General features: G+C 41.9%; 1 protein-coding gene across 2 annotated transcripts; it reads left to right on the top strand.

Annotated features, from left to right (window-relative positions):
- Positions 1 to 2,441: 2,441 nt before the first annotated feature.
- On the top strand, positions 2,442 to 20,861 carry LOC109908799 (ubiquitin thioesterase otulin). 2 transcript variants are annotated; one of them, XM_020507499.2, is made up of 8 exons: positions 2,442 to 2,624; positions 13,795 to 14,045; positions 14,178 to 14,266; positions 15,134 to 15,240; positions 15,350 to 15,493; positions 15,801 to 15,932; positions 18,016 to 18,285; positions 18,887 to 20,861. In XM_020507499.2, the coding sequence occupies exons 2-8, from the start codon at positions 13,897 to 13,899 to the stop codon at positions 19,154 to 19,156; spliced, it is 1,161 nt and encodes a 386-aa protein (XP_020363088.1). In that variant the 5' UTR covers positions 2,442 to 2,624; positions 13,795 to 13,896; the 3' UTR covers positions 19,157 to 20,861. The 2 variants fall into 2 exon arrangements, with proteins under 2 accessions (XP_020363088.1, XP_031652069.1); XM_031796209.1 differs by having other exon boundaries at positions 2,480 to 2,624; positions 18,022 to 18,285.
- The last annotated feature ends 1,520 nt before the right edge of the window (positions 20,862 to 22,381 follow it).

Below are 22,381 nucleotides of genomic sequence, written 5' to 3'. Positions count from 1 at the left end.
TTCAGGAATGTAAATGCCTGCTCCTGTGTGCCCACTCTCTGGGTCCTTAGATCCACCTGTGAAAAGAAGTAAAAAAACACAAAAACTTCTACAAATGTAATTATCAACAAGTTTACATTGGCACAAATAAATGGTTTTCTCTATAAGAAAATATGTTAATGCATTTACAATGATTTGAATTGTGGCCAATGTAATGGGCGGAGTAGTCCAGCATGAAATGACACCATATTTATATTCTACAGACCCTGTATGCATTACAGTACTTCCCAGCCCACTTTTACATTGGCACACATAATTGTTTTTTTATAAGCCAAGATGTAATGCATACAGTGGCAATTGTAGCATGTAAATATTGGTGCGGCAAAAAAAAAAAAATTGTGGGATGCATGCCAGCAAAGCCACTACACAACAATACATTAATTGCACTATAACAGTGACCACAAATTCTTAGGGCCTACATTTATTTTACTAGTCAAGTCAGTTAAGAACAAATTCTTATTTTCAACGATGGCCTAGGAACAGCCTCAACTGCCTTGTTCAGGGGCAGAACGACAGATTTCTACCTTGTCAGCTCAGGGATTTGATCTTGCAACCTTTTGGTTACTTGTCAAACACTCTAAGCACTAAGCTACCTGCCACCCCTACATAAAGCTGTCCCAACCACAGAGTCCCAACAGAAGTCCAAACACCTTACCACTGCTACACCTGGCTATCAGCTAAACAGTTCATTCAGCCTCATTTACTGCCTTTAAAAAAAGAAAGATGATATGGCTGACTTGCTTAAACAAATGTGGTTTCTACTGACAATTGAGATGTACAAACTATGGCATAAGGGGACGACAAGCGGATGAGGCAATCCGGAATTTCAATTAAGACAACAATGAGCGAGCTAGGACGGACGTAGTCACTATAACTATTTGTTCAGCACTTTTGAAATGTACAATGACAGAATTCAGAACATGGGCCGTTCTTACAGTGCTCTCTACCTGTACACCAAGTCAGAACCGTAGGATAAATAAAGGAGCTATATAAGCAGACAATGAAAGCTCTTACAATATTATATGATTACATTTCTCAAAAACAGGTTATAGGCTACATGTGCACCACAGAGTCAGAACAGTAGGTGAAAATAGACCAAATTATAAGAGTGAAGCACATGGGCTACTAACAGCTTACGACACAACATACACTTAGTATTACTTTCTTAGCTACAGTATACATATCTCCCTGGCATATTACATCATTTATGCAATAGCATATAAGACATTTTTGGACTCACCTTGTTGGAGTGTGCTCACTTGAATAGAAAGGTAGCACGGCGGTCCTTCTTGAGCAAATTTTATCATCCATTTTGTCATCAAAGTATGCCATTCTCTGGATTTATGGTGCTTTCAAGACAACTGGGAACTCAAAAAGAAAAAATTGAATCATGATGACCTCAGTGATCTTCAGGTTGTAGCTCTAGAAAGAGGCTTGAGTTATGGATTTACAATTCCGAGTTGGATGAAAGTGCAAAACGTATTTTCCCAGTTGTAGCTCGTTTTCCCCCGAGTTCCCAGTTGTCTTGAACTCACTAAAGTCAGATTTTGCAGTTCCCGAGTCTACAATTGTTTTTAGTGCGGCACAAATCATGCTTCATTGACAGCATGGCCAATGTTGAATGTTTATAATTTTAAACTAGGAAAAGAGACCCTTAATCTTGTCCAATGGCCAATGAGCACAGATACGTTTGATCCATAGTTTCTCATCATTATTTCTCTCCATATGACAAGGATTAAAACAGATTTGCAAATAGATTGTTGACTTGATTCGTGATGATGACTGCTAGCTATGATTTTGAAAGTATGATGTTGACATGATCAGTCCAATCAAAGCTACTGTAGATATAGCATGATTTGGTGTCATTTTATCTGTGGCCAATGACCTGGAGCTTTCTTGGATGGGCACATCTAATGTAAACTCTATGGCAGCATCCAAGGGGCTTGAATTTTCGAGCTCTACCCTTAGACTTGACGGTGACGTAGTGTCCCCATGAGTGACAGCACAGTGAGCCAATCATGAGGCTCCGTATTTTCTGCTGGCTTGCCCAACCACAGAAGGCACTGAGCTAGGATTTTGGAGCTAGGATTTTGCATTTTGGAGCTGCCTTACTCAAGAAAACAAAAAAGAGACCATGTTTGTATGCGGCTTTATTAAGTCAATTATATATATATATATATATATATATATATTTTTTTTTTTTATTAAAAAATTAAATAAAAAATGTTGCAAGTTTGCAAACATGTATTAATGTCAAAATAAAATGCAAAACAGGCAACATGTTTTAAAAACCCAAATGTAATGTAAATTTAACTTCAATATGGACAACAATGGATCACTGTTAATGTTTAGTCAATTATTTTTATTACATCATGAATAAATACAGGTTATTGACACTTTTCTACTGTTACGTGGGGGACTTTTATTTTGACAATTTCCTCAATTCCATGAAGCGGAAGTACTTTATTTTGTGTCGCTGAGGAAACGTTGATCAGACACGTGCACACAGCGTTTATCAACTGGTGGCTATATAGCATTTTTGCAAGTGGGACACCTGTGTAAAATATGTTTTGGAAGCGTTAAACGTAAGTAGACATGTCTCGAGTGTACGTCAAGCATGGATATATATATATATATATATATATACTTACTATATGCGGCAACTGTGTCTTGACTGCTAGGAGTACAATCTGAAACCTGAGCTGTCAGAGATTTAGAACTCTGAACTGTTGCGCCTGCAACTGTTTTGTCTTGAAGGGCATGGTGCTTTTGTAACAAACTGTTACATTAGCATGCTAGTTTAACTGCTAACTTGTTACAAGGAAGGGAACAGGCTAACCTAGCACTTGATCAAGACTCTCAGTTCAATTACACGTCATTGGACGAAGCAGTCTTCTATAGGGCGGTGTTTTGTTAACGAGAGCCTCCAACGGTCGATCTGAACATTAACACGCATCGCTTGCGGTACGGGTTTGGAGTCATAAGGACTTTATATCCGCGAGAAATCATTAACAAAAAGTGAAATTGATATCTCTTTTATACGGTTAGTGTTCCCACACGGCCATAAGTCGATGTTATATCGCTTGTTTCCGGAAAACAGACGGTAGACAGTGGACTGACTACCTGTGTTAATGGTGTAAATAAGAAAGACGTCACAAACTTGTGTCCACTGAAAATGCTGTCGGCTGCAACTGTGCTAAGAGTGTACAGTCCGTGTGTGTTGTATTTGTTACATTATTTTGTCATATTACCGGACTGGTGACCACACCAGCCCAGGACCTCCACATCTGTCTTCTTCCCCTGGGGGATCTCTGAGACCAGGCACCTGGACAGCTGATGAAACTGTGGGTTTGGACAACATCAAATAATTTCTGCACAAACTGTTAGAAACTGTCTCAGGGAAGCTCATTTGCGTGCTTCTCATCCTCACCAGGGTCTTTACCTGACTGCAGTTTGGCGTGGTAACTGACTTCAGTGGACATATGCTCACTGGCACTCTGGAGATGTGTGCGCTTTGTTGATGAATCCTGGGTTTCAACTGTACCGGGTAGATGGCGTTGTATGGTTGAGCGGTTTGTGAACAGATTTCCACATGGTGGGGTTACGGTATGGGCAGGCATAAGTTACGGAGGCGGCAGGGTAGCCTAGTGCTTAGAGCGTTGGACTAGTAACCGGAAGGTTGCAAGTTCAAACCCCCGAGCTGACAAGGTACAAATCTGTCGTTCTGCCCCTGAGCAGGCAGTTAACCCACTGTTCCTAGGCCGTCATTGAAGATAAGAATTTGTTCTTAACTGACTTGCCTAGTTAAATAAAGGTAAAATAAAATAAAAAAAACGGACAACCAACACAATTGCATTTTATCAATGGCTATTATTATTTATTTTTGCTTACCTTTTTCTCCCCAATTTCGTGGTATCCAATTGGTAGTTAGTCTTGTCATCGCTGCAACTCCTGTACGGACCCGGGAGAGGCGACGGTCGAGAGCTGTGCATCCCCCAAAACACAACCCAACCAAGCTGCACTGCTTCTTGACACAATGCCCACTTAACCCGGAAGTCAGCTGCACCAATGTGTCGGAGGAAAAACATTGTACACCTGGCGACTGTCAGCGTGCACTGTGCCCGGCCCGCCACAGGAGTTGCTAGTGCACGATGGGACAAGGATATCCTTGGTGGCCAAACGCACCCTTAACGCGGAACAACGCTGGGCCAATTGTGCGCCGCACTATCCTGTTGTCCATTGACATGCCATTCCTGCGCTGCCATCACTTGATGTTTCAGAATGCTAATGTACTGCCACAATTCGCAAGGATCTGTACACAATTCCTGAAAGCTTAATGTCCTAGTTCTTCAATGGTCTGCATTCTCACAAGATGTCACCCATTGAGCATGTTTTGAGATGCTCTTCATCGACATGTATTACAGTGTGTTCCAGTTCCCACCAATATCAAGCAACTTCGCACAGCCATTGAAGAGGGATGGAACAACATTCCACAGGCCACAATCAACAGCATGATCAACTCTATTGGAAGATGTGTGCATGAGGCAAATGGTCAGCTACTGACTGGTTTTCTGACCCACACCTCTACCTTTTTTTTTTAATGTTATCGATGACCAACAAATGCATATCTGTATTCCCGTTCATGTGAAATCCATAGATTTCTATTGCATAGAGGGCCTAATTTATTCATTTAAATTGACTGATTTACTTATGAACTGTAACTCAGTAAAATCTTTGAAATTGTTTATATTTTTGTTCAATGTAGAACCCAGGGCCGGTCCTGGCCATTCTGCCGCCCTAGGGGAGACACATTGTTGCCCTTACTAGATTAGTCCCAGTAAGGAAAATTACGTTGAACAGACGTCCTAAAATAAATTTTTCCATATTTTGAAGTTAGGTTGATTTTGGGTTCTGAATGAAAGTTGAAAATGTCATTTATAGACGTCTACGTTTAAGGAAAATCAAGGCTGGTCCAGACAGGACAAAATCTGAACCAAACATAGACGTCTATGACCAAAAACCAACGTCCGTGGACGTGGAAATCAAGGCCGGTCCGGATTGCACCAAAAAAGACTCACAGACAGAACAACAAAAAAACGTCTAAAAGGTGCCAGCGTCGGTCTGTGCTTACTGAGGTATAGCCTACAGTGTCGCCTGAAATTGAATTTTAGGTATGCAAATCTGTGGTAGTCCTACCATTTGACCCAACGCCTCGATTCGATTTTATGTAGCAAAATTTGTAATGGTGTTTTAAAATGTTTTTATTTTTTTACATTGGACTCAGCTACAAAATGGTATATTATACACTGCAGATGGGGAAAATAATTCTGCTTTGAAAGTTGATAAACTTGTAACTTCACTTGGCCTTTGGAATATTTTGGTAAAGCTACTGGAGAGCTCTTCTTTGCCTACACCTATTCTGCATAATTAACACCCTCCTTAAGCCTTAGCCCCACCCATCTCTTTAAGGTAAACAACCAAAGACTAAAAGTGGTGAAAGTAGTAGCCTACAATAAGGGAGAACTCCACGTAAAAATACACTATCTAGTTCTTGGCCTATATGATCTGACATTGAAAGTGCCCAGATAAAAATATTAGATAATTATTAGATAATGCTTACATAGACACTTGTCTAAATTGATGGGTCATGTGAAATAATTGCTATAACCACCATCCCAGCCATATCTAGCTAAGTGGATGGGTCACTATTGTCTAGACATGTACACATGTTCATGAAATACAAAAGATGGCTGTAGTTTTTAAAATTTATTTTTATTTCACCTTTATTTAACCAGGTAGCCTAGTTGAGAATACAGTGAGTGAAAATGAGGTAAGTTAAGGAAATAAATAGGCCACGGTGGCGAAGTAATTACAATATAGCAATTAAAACACTGGAATGGTAGAAGATGAATGTAGAGGTACTGGGGTGCAAAGGAGCAAAATAAATCAATACCAGTATGGGGATGAGGTAGGTAGATAGCCTATCTGTAAACATCCCATCTAAGTACAGGTGCAGTGATCTGTAAACTGCTCTGACAGCTGGTGCTTAAAGCTAGTGAGGGAGATGTGAGTCTCCAGCTTCAGAGATTTTTGCAATTCGTTCAAGTCATGGGCAGCAGAGAACTGGAAGGAAAGACGACCAAAGGAGGAATTGGCTTTGGGGGTGACCAGTGAGATATACCTGCTGGAGCACGTGCTACGAGTGGGTGCTGCAATGGTGACCAGTGAGCTGAGATAAAGCGGGGCTTTACCTAGCAGAGACTTGTAGATAACCTGTAGCTATTGGGTTTGGCAACGAGTATGAAGCGAGGGCCAACCAACGAGAGCGTACAGGTCACAATGGTGGGTAGTGTATGGGGATTTGGTGACAAAACAGATGGCACTGTGATAGACTGCATCCAGTTTGTTGAGTAGAGTGTTGGAGGCTATTTTATAGATGACATCACCGAAGTCGAGGATCGGTAGGAGGGTATGTTTGGCAGCATGAGTGAAGGATGCTTTGTTGCGATATAGGAAGCCGATTCTACATTTAATTTTGGATTGGAGATGCTTAATGTGAGTCTGGAAGGAGAGTTTAGTCTAACCAGACACCCAAGTATTTGTAGTTGTCCATGTATTCTAAGTCAGAGCCGTCCAGAGTAGTGATGCTGGACGGGCGAGCAGGTGTGGGCAGCGATCGATTGAAAAGCATGCATTTAGTTTTACTTGCGTTTAAGAACAGTTGGAGGCCACGGAAGGAGAGTTATGGCATTGAAGCTCGTCTGGAGGTTAGTTAACACAGTGTCCAAGGAGGGGCCAGAAGTATACAGAATGGTGTCGTCTGTGTAGAGGTGAAACAGGCTAGTAATAGCGGTTGCAACAATTTCGGCAGATAATTTTAGAAAGAGAGGGTCCAGATTGTCTAGCCCGGCTGATTTGTAGGGGTCCAGATTTTGCAGCTCTTTCAGAACATCGGCTATCTGGATTTGGGTAAAGGAGAAATGGTGGGGGCTTTGGCGGGTTGCTGTGGAGGGTGCCGGGCAGTTGACTGGGGTAGGGGTAGCCATGTGGAAAGCATGGCCAGCCGTAGAGAAATGCTTATTGAAATTCCCAATTATAGTGGATTTATCAGTGGTGACAATGTTTCCTAGCCTCAGAGCAGTGGGCAGCTGGGAGGAGGGGCTCTTATTCTCCATGGACTTTAGTGTCCCAGAACTTTTTTGAGTTAGTACTACAGGATGCAAATTTCTGTTTGAAAAAGCTTGCCCTAGCTTTTCTAACTGCCTGTGTATATTTGTTCCTAACTTCCCTGAAAAGTTGCATATCACGGGGGCTATTCGATGCTAATGCAGAATGCCACAGGATGTTTTTGTGCTGGTCAAGGGCAGACAGGTCTGGTGTGAACCAAGGACTATATCTATTCCTAGTTCTACATTTTTGAGAGGGGCATGCTTATTTAAGATGGTGAGGAAGGCACTTTTAAAGAATAGCCAGGCATCATCTACTGACGGGATGAGGTCAATGTCATTCCAGGATACCCCGGCCAGGTCGATTAGAAAGGCCTGCTCGCAGAAGTGTTTTAGGGAGCGTTTGACAGTGATGAGGGGTGGTCATTTGTTCGCAGACCCATTATGGATGCAGGCAATTAGGCAGTGAATCGCTGAGATCTTGATTGAAAACAGCAGAGGTGTATTTGGAGGGCGAATTAGTTAGGATGACATCTATGAGGGTGCCCGTGTTTACTGATTTGGGGTTGTACCTGGTAGGTTCATTGATAATTTGTGTGAGATTGAGGGCATCAAGCTTAGTTTGTAGGATGGCCGGGGTGTTAAGCATGTCCCAGTTTAGGTCACCTAGTAGCACGAGCTCAGAAGATAGATGGGGGGCAATCAGTTCACATATAGTATCGAGGGCACAGCTGGGGGCAGAGGGAGGTCTATAGCAAGCGGCAACAGTGAGAGACTTGTTTCTGGAAAGGTGCATTTTTAGAAGTAGAAGCTCAAATTGTTTGGGTACAGACTTAGCCTGCAGAGTTCTGTATTGCTTTCTATCTTTGCAGTAGATTGCAACACTGCCCCCTTTGGCAGTTCTATCTATGCAGAAAACGTTATAGTTAGCAATGGAGATTTCAGGGTTTTTGGTGGTTTTCCTAACCCAGGATTCAGACACGGCTAAGACATCTGGGTTGCCAGAGTGTGCTAAAGCAGTGAGTAAAACAAACTTAGGGAGTAGGCTTCTAATGTAAACATGCATGAACCCAAGGCTTTTACGTTTACAGAAGTCAACAAATGAGAGCACCTGGGGGGTGGGAGTGGAGCTAGGCACTGCAGGATGTGGATTAACCTCCACATCACCAGAGGAGAAGTAGGATAAGGGTACGGCTAAAGATTATACGAACTGGCCGTCTAGCACGTTCAGAACAGAGAGTAAAAGGAGCAGGTTTCTGGGCACGATAGCATAGATTCAAGGCATAGTGTACAGACAAAGGTAAGGTAGGATGTGAGTACATTGGAGGTAAACCTAGGCATTGAGTAATGAAGAGAGAGATATAGTCTCTAGAGATGTTTAAACCAGGTGATGTCATCGCATATGTAGGAGGTGGAACAACATGGTTGGTTAAGGCATATTGAGCAGGGCTAGAGGCTCTACAGTGAAATAAGACAGTAATCACTAACCAGGACCGTAATGGACAAGGCATATTGATATTAGAGGCATGCGTAGCCAAGTAAACATATGGGTCCAGTGAGTGGTTGGGCTGGCTGGGGACATGGCGATTCAGACAGTTAGCAGGCTAACAAGCTAACAGTTAGTAGGCCGGAGCTAGTAGACCAGGGTAAGCTAGCAGTTAGCAGGCGGGGTTAGCAAGCAAGCAGTTAGCATGGGCTGGCAGTTAGTAGACCAGGGCAAGCTAGCAGTTAGCAGACCGGACAGGCAAGCTAGCAGTTAGCAGACCGGGTTAGCAAGCAAGCAGTTAGCAAGGACTAGCAGTTAGCAGACCGGGCAGGAAAGCTAGCAGTTAGCAGACCAGGGCCCGGCAGTTTAGCAGTTAGCAGACCGGGTTAGCAAGCAAGCAGATAGCAGGGACTAGAAAGTTAGCCTTTGGGGGGGGTGGGGGGGACGTCGATAGACCAGTCATGGAATTAGTAGGGTTGCAAGTAGCTCTAGGTAGCTAGCAGGCCGATATTGTAGCCCAGGAGTATGCTTCGGTGTCCTTATTTGGTGTCCTTGCATAAAGTGAGCATTGCTTATCCCAGGGCGGTATCAGCGCCCACCTAAAAAGGCCAAATACCACTGGTGGGGAGAAATTGTCATTGTTTTTGGGAAGAATTATGTGTTGTTGGAGGTACATCTTGGTCAGTTTAATTCAGAAAATGACGCCCTAATGAGCGGCCCGGTAGAATTTCCCTGGTAGAATTGTACCGATTCATGTTTAGAGTATTTGGCTATTTTGGCTTCCAGAGCCAATTCGCCCTTTATTAAACAGAACATGTAAGGTCTTTGAACTAAGGAGTAACGTTACCCTTCTTTAGTCCAATATTGGGCTAACCTGGCCCTCAAACTATGCTGGATTCTTCCTTCTCCCTACAGTTCTCAACCATTAGCTTTGCCCACGACTGCCTTATGTGAGCTACAATCCCGACGAATCATCGCTTGTTATGGCTTTTGAAACATATAGCACTTTCTTTGATCAGTGAGAAAGAATCCTTCAAATAAAAGGTACTTACTGTTGCAGTTTTGCACAGATTCATACAGCTATGGGTGCCTCCAGCTGACAAAACTACAATTCCCGAGTTATGCTTCCATACAGGTGCTCGGAACATGCTGATAACTAATTAGCACAGGTGACCGCCTCTTGTTTTCTGTAAACAACGCTGTGACATGGTGATATGGCCATGAGGGAACACTAACCCGATCATACCCAAGCTGTAATCGCTGCGAAAGGGGCTCCAACAAAGTACTGAGTAAAGGGTCTGAATACTTATGTAAATTAGTTATTTCTTCCTTTTTTTTTATCCATTTGCAAACATTTCGAAACTGGTTTTTGCTTTGTCCTTTATGGGGTATTGCGTGTAGATTGATGGAAAATAACAATTTCATATTCTTAGAATAACGCTGTAAAAAAGTTGAGGGCCTGAAATACTTTCCGATTAAACTGTAAATGTACTGTTAATCTCAGTCATTTGGTTATCTACATTTCTGTTAATGTATGTATTAGTCATTTTACAATTGAACATTTTTCAAACTAAGAACATGAAGAAATGGACAGAACTGTTTTTTTTTATAAACCAAAGCTTTATCACGTGTTACAGTTTGAGCTCTAGAAACAATGTACGTTTCCACTATGAGAATGAGAAGAGAACATGTATGTAATATATTCAATGAATTAACAGAAATGACTGTAAACAAACTGTAGGAAAGGCTCTTATTTTCTTATACTTTTTAGGGAACTGTCCCTTTTAATTGTGGGCACTTCTGAGCGCACCTCCAACCCGTTACCTAGCTGCTTTTATCAACGCGGGTGTATTTACATAAACTAGCATTGCTTTCAATTATGGTTGGTTTTTACAAAAGCAGCATTTAACAGACTACAAAGTGTAAATAGGATCATTTTGGTGAAGTCAGTCTCGCCTAAAATGTAGTCTGGAACATCCGTGCATCAACAGGTAAATTTTAAGGTTGGGTTTTGATTTGAAACTGTCCATATGCTCACTTACATGGGGTGAACAACTGCGGTGATTGCTCTCTATCCAATAGTATAGATAGCGAGACAGACCTGCCCAGCAGCTCCGACTTTGTTTACATAAGACAACACGTTGTGCATTTTTTTAAAACTTGATAAATACTCCACCACACACCTTAGTTAGATCTAAAACATCCTCAGCATAAACGACGAATTCCTGTGATTTTGAAGAAGTGAAAGTGTCTCATGGGGGACAAACTTCATTAACCAAACGCAGAATCGGTCAGGAAACACACGTCCAAGACTGAAATCCCGTGTTTCTAATCAGCATCAGAAAAACACGTGTGCCAATCGGACTGTTTTTGTTCAACCCAATACCATTGAGAGCAACGCTAGTGTATGTAAATACACCCGCGTTGCTAAAAGCAGCTACCCGTTAAGTACCTGAGTACCTTTGAACTAAAAGACAGTTACAGATTATCCATGCTCTTAAAACTACATTTTCCTTTTAATTTGTGTCATTCAGTGTGCATTTAAAGACACACTGTTGTGATTTGCGTTAGAATGTATGATAGTAATGTTGGATATGCATCGACATTTATGATTAATCTATTTTGTAAATGCATTTGGGAATTATGGGTAAAGAATTATGTAATGGAAATAATTAATTTTGATTATAATTGTAGTTTGGCTACTGGCTCTGAGATTGTTGAAATATGAATGACAAGGAATATTGGTATTATGCCTATGATATACAATATGAAGTTTGCTGATGCAAATGTTTTTTCAGATTTTTCTGTTTTTTTAAACGCACACACATGGAATTGTTTTGGGGAGAACAAATGGGAGCTAAACCAGATCCTCAAGTCTCTCTCCTATCCTTGTCCTCTTACCGGGACACCTACACCTTGTATCACCTGCTTCCTCACCCAGTGCATTCTAAAATAGGCTACCTGCCATAACACTAACATTCTAAAATGACTGGGGAAATGCGGGTATTAACGGTAACTTTAATACTGAGTAGGCCTATATATTTAACTGGGAATGTATAAACATTGTCAAGGGGCACACAATTGACACAATAGCTGGTCTCCATCCAATTGGTGACAGATTTTGATGTGAATATTATAAAATCTGCACAAAGAAAATGTTCACGTTTTCCAATCAGTGGTGTTTGTTGAGAATAAAAATCAGTGTGTGATGGTTTTGTCACACAAACTGTTGCGTTAAAAAGCAAATGTGCCTACTGTGGTCTTGGCATGTACACTATAGACAACAATTCGGAGATACAATGCGGGTCGGCTAGTCAACATTATGAGATTATGGGTAAAGGAGAATATTTGTCAAATGGCAGTCAAGCATCGATTATGTCATCAGAATTGAAACATCAGACTCATCACTGCACTTTCGCCACCCTGTGAAGTTAATCACTTTTTAATCTGTAGCCTAATAAACTGCATGGTTTCCCGAGTCGTATTAGGGGGACAATCGGCGTCCACTTTAATTCGATATGATCAATATTTGCTCCAAAAGGCGTTTCCACTGCCATTTCTCACATAATGAATATAACCAACACTGAGATCCCACCATATCGAACACATTCTGTCAGCATTTATACTGAAACGTCCCGTTTCCATCACAGCTTTTGTAAATTGTATTTTTTATATAGGGTATGACTTTACTCGCATAAACAGGTAGATCGAAACGTGGTTATTGAATCAATGAATACGCGAATTGGCGGGAGTCGGTGCGCAATTAGTGGGGAGAGACGTGCCTACTGTGTCTCTGCCATACAGCTCAGTACCGGAAAGGAAGAGGCGACACGAGTGAGGAATATATGTATGACGTCAATGAGTGTCGAATTTGATCAACAGAAAATGGCATTGCTACTGTGAGGCTTATTTGATCGAAAATAAGTCTGGTAATGTTTAGGTTGTTACAAATGCACTGATTTATAAAGTGGACGCACATGGCATTTTGGCAACATTTGAAAACATCTCATTTATATCAGAGTTGTGCATGTTGTCAAAGAGAGGACTAGTCATGGGTATAACCTGTTTTAACATGGACATTGCCATTGACTGCTTCCACCATTTTTAAAGTAGTCAACAGGGTGGGGATGCCTATGAGTTAGGAGCAATCGGCCAATGAAGAAGGAAAATTGACTACTTTAAAATGCAGATTGCCTCAATGGCGCTGCCCATGCTGTCAGGCGCTATAATGGTACAGATGCAAAGATGAGCCCTCTATCTCTATGGCCTGTTGTTCAAACGCGCATCTGCCTTCACATTGGCTAGAATGGTCCCATCTGATCTCGCCGCCTTACATCACCGAGGACATGTATTTCCATTGTTAGAGCGGTCAATTGAGTATCATGTTAATATAATAGTCTTTGTCAATTACTAACAAGTACAGTTTACTACAACAAAGCAGTTTTTTGTCTCATTTGCCACCATTAGGGGGCATCCAAAGACCGTAAAAGTAATATCTGAGGTGTTGAAAAAAAATCCCTCATTTCAATTTAGAGATGAGCTGTAATGTGAAAAGGACACTGTCCTACATTTCTTAAAAGTGAAGCAAAAAATATATAGTCCTCCAACTGAGGTTTCCTATATGACCGTATATAAATGTGTAATCATGGCCATCAATGCCATGACTATTTTAATAGTGAACTGAGTTTGAGCGAAAGGAATGATTTATTCTGTCAGAGTGGACTCTTGAGGTATAACAATGCAGCATAGAGCATGTTTACAATCTTAAATCACTGTTCTTCCGGAAAAGCCTTTTGAAATCTGTCTTTGGCTTCTCACCATTATCATGATTGTAATTTGATCTATGTTCCATAATGTTTGCTCCTGTGAACATACTTTTTTTTACTCTTCTGGAGTTTAACATTAGAAGACTACTTGCATTATGCCTTGCCTGAGGCCAGACTGTACAAGAGGAATGTGGTGTAACAACATAAGACCATGACAGAAGAGGTTATTTTCATGAAAAATATCTTATGAAGTTTACGGTGGGATTCCTGCCTGTATAACGTGACGTGCAAAAACGTGCACTTCATACAATGGCTTTATCCACTCTTTTCTCTCCAGTCAGAACTCGTATGAGGACGATAAAGGAGATATCCAATGTGGATTGATTGAAGTCCCATCTTTGGAAGACCTCTTAGAGGAAGAACTGCCAGGAACAGAAGGATGAAAAGGAAAAGGAGAAAGAAGAATGTTACAGCAGCAGAGGCCATGGGAGGGGAGGAGGACCCAAAAGAAGAGGCCCACCAGGGGCCTAGCACCTTAGCTGATGTGAGGGAGGAATATCGTCCACCTGTGGAGGATCTGGGAGTTAGGTTTGTCAAAGTCCTGCTTTGTATTACCTCACAACTGACCTCAGATCTGTGTCAATGTCACACAATAGAGCCAAAATGGGTCTCTTATTTAATTGTTAGTTAATGATAATGTAATTACTATCTTCCACTTAGTGAGGAGGAAGACCTGTATCGAGGAGCTGAAGATCTCCCCCATGGGCCAGTCAAACATGCAGGATCGGGGGCACTGTTTGAAAGCACACGTCAGTTATTTTCAGATCATTACATTTTTTCCAGAATTGTTTTCCAGAAGTGTCTCCTTAAAGGGGGAATTTGCATTTGTCTGCATTTGTCAGATCAATTGTTTTACATATAAATGGATGATATGATCCCATAGATTTTGAATAATGGTACGATCACACCCCGTCAGAACCCAGGAAATATAAACTTGTTTTATTTCAATGTTAGTAAACATTGTAAATGTAAAAAAAAAAAAAAACTTGGTATATCCTCAACATAGTTAAAATGATATCATTGATCAGTCCTTGCATCCGTAGTGCTGTCTATGAATTTGATTGTGGTTACATTTCTCCAGGTAACCTTGACAATTTGTTTAAAACGAGTGGCCTCCTGGATCTTTAATTTAAAGCACTCGCTCCCTTCGGTCTCAACGTAGAGTTTGATCTGAAGCCATTCTTGTGATTGTGTTATCCATTGTATATCATGTTTGTAGGCCTATGTAGCCTATGTAGCCTAATTGTATCTATGATCGTATGTTATCCATTCATGTTTTATTTATTTTTATATATATATATGCCACAGCTGCCATTATTACAGATACCTGTGTGTCCTTCCAAACTATATATACTAGTAACCCGCAGTGTTTGTCATTATACCCCGATGAAGACAGCTTGGCCGTCTAAATGTCGGTTGAACAATTATTGCATCTCAGCTCCTATTTATTTTTCATACATTTCTCCAGGCCCATCCGTCAGCTTTTTTACAAAAAAAAAGAGGTGGTGTGCCCTCTTATTGTTTCAACTGTGGATTGGCCCTTTAAATGGTATACCCCAAAATATTTTTGAAACAATTCTAGTTTGCAACTTCTCACTTTCTTCTCCATATCTCAGTTCCGAAGGCTGAGGACCGATGCAGCCTGGAGCCGATGCTGGATATTCTGTCCTACAGTGAGAGTGAGTGGAAGGGAAACACTACCAAAAGTACCCTTATTAGAAAGGTCAGTTGATTAGCCAGTATTATGATCTTCATATTTTCAAATAAATATTTTGGACATTCTTATAAATCATTCACGATTCACCTAGATCCCTCTTCCTGTCTGGTCCCAGGGTTACACTAAGCTGTCTCAGAGGTTTGAGAGCCTGAGACGGGTGAGAGGCGATAACTACTGTGCCCTCCGAGCCACTCTTTTCCAGGTGCTCTCCACCAGCACCCAGCCTCCCGTCTGGCTGCAGGTCGAACACATCTCCACGGTACACCATGCTTGCGTAACTAATGCTGACTACACTGTGACTCTTTTCTATAAGTCACTAGCCCTCATACTGTCTGTACATTCAGTGGAAGTCCAAGTATACAGTTGAGTGGACATCAGCTGATGGTCAGTTGTGGCTTGCCGTTAGTTTTATTGTATTCATCTTGGGTTGTATTCATTAGTACACACTGTAGCAAAACATTTTGCAACACATTTTTAGGGTAGAAAAGTTCTGTTTTTTTCCTCCCCATGTGTCTGTTTTCTTCCGTTTGGTGCATAATTAATAGGACCCTGTTGCTTCTCCACAGTGGGCGGAGGAGCTGGAGGCACGTGAGGGGCTGATTGGCCAGTGGATGTTCCCCTCGGAGTGCAGACAGGGGGATGGGAGCGAAGACGCCGTCCAACAGCTCAAACGCTATATGGAACTCCTCCAGAACAGGGTACCGCCCATGTCTTCCTTCCACAGCCATACAGTTGAAGTCAGAAGTTTACATACACTTAGGTTGAAGAAAATAACACTTGTTTTTCAACACCTCCACAAATGTCTTGTTAACAAACTATAGTTTTGGCAGTCGGTTAGGACATCTACTTTGTGTATGACACAAGTAATTTTTTCAACAATTGTTTACAGACAGATTATTTCACTTATAATTCACTGTATCACAATTCCAGTGGGTCAGAAGTTTACATACACTAAGTTGACTGTGCCTTTAAACATCTTGGAAAATTTCAGAAAATGATGTCATAGCTTTAGAAGTTTCTGATAGGCTAATTTACATAATTTGAGTCAATTGGAGGTGTACCTGTGGATGTATTTCAAGGCCTACCTTCAAACTCAGTGCCTCTTTGCTTGACATCATGGGAAAATCAAGAAATCAGCCAAGACCTCAGGAAAAAAATGGTAGACCTCCACAAGTCTGGTTCATCCTTGGGAGGAATTTCCAAACTCCCGAAGGTACCATGTTCATCTGTACAAACAATAGTACGCAAGTATAAACACCATGGGACCATGCAGCCTTCATACCGCTCAGGGAGGAGACACGTTCTGTCTCCTAGAGATGATCGATGATCAGGCACTAAAGTACCTATATCTACAGTAAAACGAGTCCTATATCGACATAACCTGAAAGGCTGCTCGGCAACGAAGAAGCCACTGCTCCAAAACCGCCATAAAAAAGGCCAGACGGTTTGCAACTGCACATGGGGACTAAGATTGTACTTTTTGGAGAAATGCCCTCTGGTCTGATAAAACAAAAATAGAACTGTTTGGCCGTAATGACCATCGTTATGTTCGGAGGGAAAAGGGGGAGGCTTGCAAGCTGAAGAACAACGTCCCAACCGTGAAGCAACATCATGTTGTGGGGGTGCTTTGCTGGAGGAGGGACTGGTGCACTTTACAAAATAGATAGCATCATTAGGTAGGAGTGGCCATCAAAGCCCTGACCTCAATCTTATAGAACATGTGTGGGCAGAACTGAAAAGGTGTGTGTGAGCAAGGAGGCATACAAACCTGACTCAGTTATACCAGCTCTGTCAGGAGGAATGGGCCAAAATTCACCCAACTTATTGTGGGAGGCTTGTGGAAGGATACCTGAAACGTTTGACCCAAGTAAAACAATTTTAAAGGCGATGCTGCCAAATACAAATTGAGTATATGTAAACTTCTGACGCACTGGAAATGTAATGAAAGAAATAAAAGCTGAAGTAAGTCATTCTCTCCCATTATTCTGACATTTCACATTCTTAAAATAAAGTGAAGATCCTAAATGAGTTAAGACGGGGAATTTTTACTAGGATTAAATGTCAGGAATTGTGAAACTGAGTTTAAATGTATTTGGCTAAGGTGTATGTAAACTTCCGACTTCATCTGTATGTACTGTGCTCTCTAGTTTAAACAATCAAACACTGATGTCCTTCTGAGACTGTCAATGGAGAAGTTGCTGATTCCCAATCCTTATGGTTGTAATTATGGCCATATAGAAGAGGGTTTTAATGGCAGTTTCAGGATAGTTTGTGGTATACTGCAACAACTGTACCCTTCCTTGTGGATTGCTGTGTCTTATTGAACCCATCTGATTGGAGACAGGATAGATGGACCCTCAGTCTTCAGGAAACAGTTGAATACATATGTGTGACGTAGACTTGAGACCTCTGCCAAAAGTTAGAGGCTGGCATCTAACAGCATCTTCCAGCTCTTGAAAAATTCTGTTCATTACACTCCACTTCAAAGACTCCTGCCGTTTAAATGGTTGGTAGCTGTACCCTAGCATCGCCAACTAAGGGGAAAATGATGCACACTGTCACCTTTTTTGTATTATGGTGAAAACTGACAGTGAAAGTCATGAATTGCAGTTGCGAAAAGAGCAATTGTTGAATATTCAATATGGTTTACACTAATGATGACAGTAAGTGCGTGTGTGAATTGGAGTCAAGAAAAGGGCAATAATTCAATGTACATGCTGTGTATTATTTCCAGCCACGGTAATGTTGACAGTATGTGACATGTCTGTGTGTTGTGCCCAGTGGCAGGCGGCGGTGGGCTGCTCCAGCATGGAGGAGAGACAGCGGTTGTGTGAGAGTGTGTTCCAGGGAGGGGAGGAGGAACTGGGGCTGCTGGAGGCCCTGAAGCTACTCATGCTGGTCCGGGCGTCGGAGTTCCATACCACCATGCAAGAGGGAGGGGACGTGCCCGTCTTTTGCTGGCTGCTCTATGCACGCGACTCTTCCGACTGCCCACGCACATTCCTCTCCAACCACCTGAGTCGAGTGGGTTTCAGCGGGGGTCTAGAGCAGGTGAGCACTGAAGTTTTCCCTAGATGCTGATTTGAGTCCATTTAGAATTTTCCCCACTAATGGTTAGGATTGGGAAAAAGATAATCCTGGATCTTTTACCTAGGGGAAACTTCACCCCAGAGTTGTGACCGTATGACTATAGAATACACATTCATGGTTCCCTGTTCAATTAAATGGTGGTAAATCACAAACGAGGATACAGTAGAATGGGAGTGCAGCTTTCCCACAAACCAAACCCTGAAAGCCTAACATGCATACAGTTGCACCGCACCATCTGTTCTGTTGCCACTTAACAGCTGTCCAGTCTAAGCCTCCGGGTCTGTCTGAATTGTTCAGTGACCTTCTTGGGAAGGTCTTAAGCCAGAGCAAAACATTTTTAACTTTGGTTTGAAGGTTATTATCATCAATGACAGTGCGGTGTCTCGGGGAAGAATGTATTACACAACAGTACTTTTTTTAGAGGTTTCTACTGATAAAAGCTCATGTTCAAAGTGGATACTGAACAACGTAAACACTCCCATTAAATCTTAATGGGCTGTTTTTAAATACAGTGTGTAATATGTTTTAAAGCATCAACTCCGTATGTCATTGGTTCCTTCAGGTAGAGATGTTTCTGCTCGGATATGCCTTGCAGTGCACCATCCAGGTCTACAGGCTGTACATGACAGACACCGAGGAGTTTGTCACCTATTATCCTGATGACCATAAGGAAGACTGGCCCTGTGTGTGTCTGGTCACAGAGGATGACCGCCACTACAACGTCCCAGTGGGCCAGCACAATGGACTCCAAGTCCCAGAAGACGTCACTGCTATCCCAGAGGACGTCCCTCCAGACTGTTTGGACTCTAAGTCCCAGGCTGATTGCCACTGAAGAAAAAGCTCATGGCATGCACACAGGGCCATAATGTCAGAAGGCTCCTCAGGTTGACTGGAAGAAGACTAATGCTTATTGACAGTTTACACTTAGTTAAAAATAGCTTTTGGAGTATGACTAGGGCAGAACGACAGGTTTTTGCCTTGTCAGCACGGGGATTCGATCTAGCAACCTTTCGGTTACTGGCCCAATGCTCTAACCATTAGGCTACCTGCCGCCCCAATGTGGCTTGCTTGCGTTGAATCCCGTCCCAGAACTGATGAATAAATATCAGATCACACAATACCATCACGATGCATTTTAATATCAGGTGTAAATGGTGTCTGTCAGATGTCCACTTGCATGAGAGATGGACACTTAACCATCCTGCAAAAGGTGACCAGAGCAAACTACAGTAAGCAGAAGTTGAAACCTCACAGCACGTCATTTAAAATAGAACAGATGACTACTAATTCATGTTAAGGGTTTAACTTTGACATTGTTTGACACTGAAACCATTTTGATACCAGTTTTTGCTGTGACATTTAAAAAAAAAAAAGTAAAACATGATATCCCGGTACACTTGCATTTTGAGACAATCGTAAGGTTAGCACTAGCAATAACGTATTTGAAGATGGGCTTAAACTAGAATACAGAGGAGATTGTTTGATCATTTGTCCCTGTGTCAAAGGCATGCCTGGGCTCTGCTTTTGCCATTATGCACTTGACTGAAGGTGTGATCTTTTTTTCGATATGTAACATGTTGCCTTTAACCAAGGTGCTCTTGGAGAAAAACATTGTGCGTTGTTACAACATCCAGATACTGGCAACTGTTTCCAGGTTCATTGTTAAACCACCAGCCTTAGTTGGGTTCCAGATAGGAAGCCTGGCTTGGTCCTCCATGTTGCCTTAAGTTATTTATCCGCAATAGGGGTGAAGATTGACAATTGCTGCCCAGAGACCATTTAGCAAGGAAAGATCAAGGTAACACTGATTATACCACTTGGGTAAATGTTTTTCTACATTGTTAAATTTCTTTTTTTTATTCACTGTGTGTCAATGTTTCAATAGTCTTCTATTATTTTGATCTATTTATTTGCCAAATAAGATTCCTTTAAAATATGAATAAAATGGCTATACTTGTCAAAATAAAATGAAAGTGCAGATTCCCAGTCTGCATTAAAAGTGGACAAGCATAATGATGTGAACAGTCACGATACCAGAATTTTGATTTCAATACCACCAAAAAAGCAGCTAGTTTTATTTATTTATAGAAAGACATTTGATGTTCTGAACCGCACCAGGAGACCACATATTTAGGTCTGGGGAAAAATGTAAGAACTGTAGCTTGGAGTAGTTTAATACCTTGTAATTCAAATGCATATAAACCTAGCAGTTTTTTTTTTATTAGCAGTGTTTTCTGTAACGCACATGTTGGAATTTGCTAGACAAATGTCTGCTGGATTGATGCCAATCATGATTCTTCCAGGTAGGCATAGGCTAATTTGTACCTAAGGCCTACATGTAGATTCAATCCAATCAAGAGTTAACCAGCGATGTCAGTTGAACTGCAGTTGGAGCATCAAATAGTTGAGCAGCTGCTCTTGTAGTCATTGACACAAGCCACACTTGCCCCCACTGGCATTACGAGTTGAGCACGAGAAATTGTTGGCTGTATAGAAATAATTATACTCAAATTAAATTAATAAAATGATGATTTCTATCCAACTTGTGGTGTAGATTACATTTCACATTCCAGTATTTTAATTTGTAAACAAGGCTGCATGGGATTGACTCTGTGCAGCCAATGGCAATGTCTGCTTTAGGTACAGTATAATGCCAGGAGCCACTTGTGGCCGAAACCTAGAGAGGAACCAGGCTATGTGGGGTGGCCAGTCCTCTTCTGGCTGTGCCGGGTGGAGATTATAACAGAACATGGCCAAGATGTTCAAATGTTCATAAATGACCAGCATGGTCGTATAATAATAAGGCAGAACAGTTGAAACTGGAGCAGCAGCACGGTCAGATGGACTGGGGACAGCAAGAAGTCATCATGTCAGGTAGTCCTGGGGCATGGTCCTAGGGCTCAGGTCCTCCGAAAGAGAGAATTAGAGAGAGCATATGTGGGGTGGCCAGTCCTCTTCTGGCTGTGCCGGGTGGAGATTATAACAGAACATGGCCAAGATGTTCAAATGTTCATAAATGACCAGCATGGTCGAATAATAATAGAATCACGCTTCACCATCTGGCAGTCCAATCGACGGATCTGGGTTTGAGGGATGCCAGGAGAACGCTACCTGCCCCCAATGCATAGTGCCAACTGTAAAGTTTGGTGGGGGAGGAATAATAGTTCGGGGTAGGCCCCTTTGTTCCAGTGAAGGGAAATCTTATCTCTATAGCATACAATGACATTCTAGACGATTCTGTGCTTGCAACATTGTGCTAACAGTTTGGGAAGGCCCTTTCCTGTTTCAGCATGACAATGTCCCAGTCCACAAAGCGAGGTCCATATAGAAATGGTTTGTTGATCGGTGTGGAAGATCTTGACTGGCCTGCACAGAGCCATGACCTGAACCCCATGTAACACCTTTGGGATGAATTGGAACACAGACTGCGAGCCAGGCCTAATCGGCCAACATCAGTGCCCGACCTCGCTAATGCTCATGGTTGAATGGTAGCAAGTCCCCACAGCAATGTTCCAACATCTAGTGGAAATCATTCCCAGACGAGGGAAGGCTGTTATAGCAGCAGAGGGGAGACCAACTCCATATTAATGCCCATGATTTTGGAATGAGATTTTCAACAAGCAGTTGTCCACATACTTTTGGTCATGTAGTGTACATGCACTGCACACACACAGACAGGGGCATTGCCTTAGCCTCTTCAGAAAGTTGCAGGAAATAGGAATCACTGATGCATTATGTTCTAATAATAAGCTTGGGCAAATATATATTTTTTCGGTGTTTTGACGACGTCAGAGGTGTAACTGCAATAGAGTTGTCAAATTGGTGAGCGGCTGCTCGTGTGGTCATGAACCCACACCCTTTCCACTCAAGTTAGAAGTTCAAAACGAGGAATTGCAGGCCCCTCAAACTCAACTCTTGACCTCGAAACCAGTTCCCCTGCATTCTTTCATTGTTCCCCTCTAATTAGGGACTGATTTCAAATGGGTGTAATTAATTATCAGGTAGAAAAGAAAACCAGCTGGTTCCAGAACTCGTAAGGCAGTTTCCCAAATTTGTT

Source organism: Oncorhynchus kisutch, linkage group LG18 (genome assembly GCF_002021735.2).
Source record: "Oncorhynchus kisutch isolate 150728-3 linkage group LG18, Okis_V2, whole genome shotgun sequence".
Lineage (NCBI taxonomy): Eukaryota > Metazoa > Chordata > Actinopteri > Salmoniformes > Salmonidae > Oncorhynchus > Oncorhynchus kisutch.
The sequence above is the reverse complement of the archived record's forward strand: the minus strand, read 5'-3'. Positions and strand labels throughout refer to the sequence as shown.

Coding starts and splice junctions, on each gene's coding strand:
- LOC109908799 (XM_020507499.2), top strand. CDS start 13,897: ATGAAAAGGAAAAGGAGAAAGAAGAATGTTACAGCAGCAGAGGCCATG. Junction 14,046..14,177: donor GTGGAGGATCTGGGAGTTAG/GTTTGTCAAAGT, acceptor TCTTCCACTTAG/TGAGGAGGAAGACCTGTATC. Junction 15,494..15,800: donor AGGTCGAACACATCTCCACG/GTACACCATGCT, acceptor GCTTCTCCACAG/TGGGCGGAGGAGCTGGAGGC.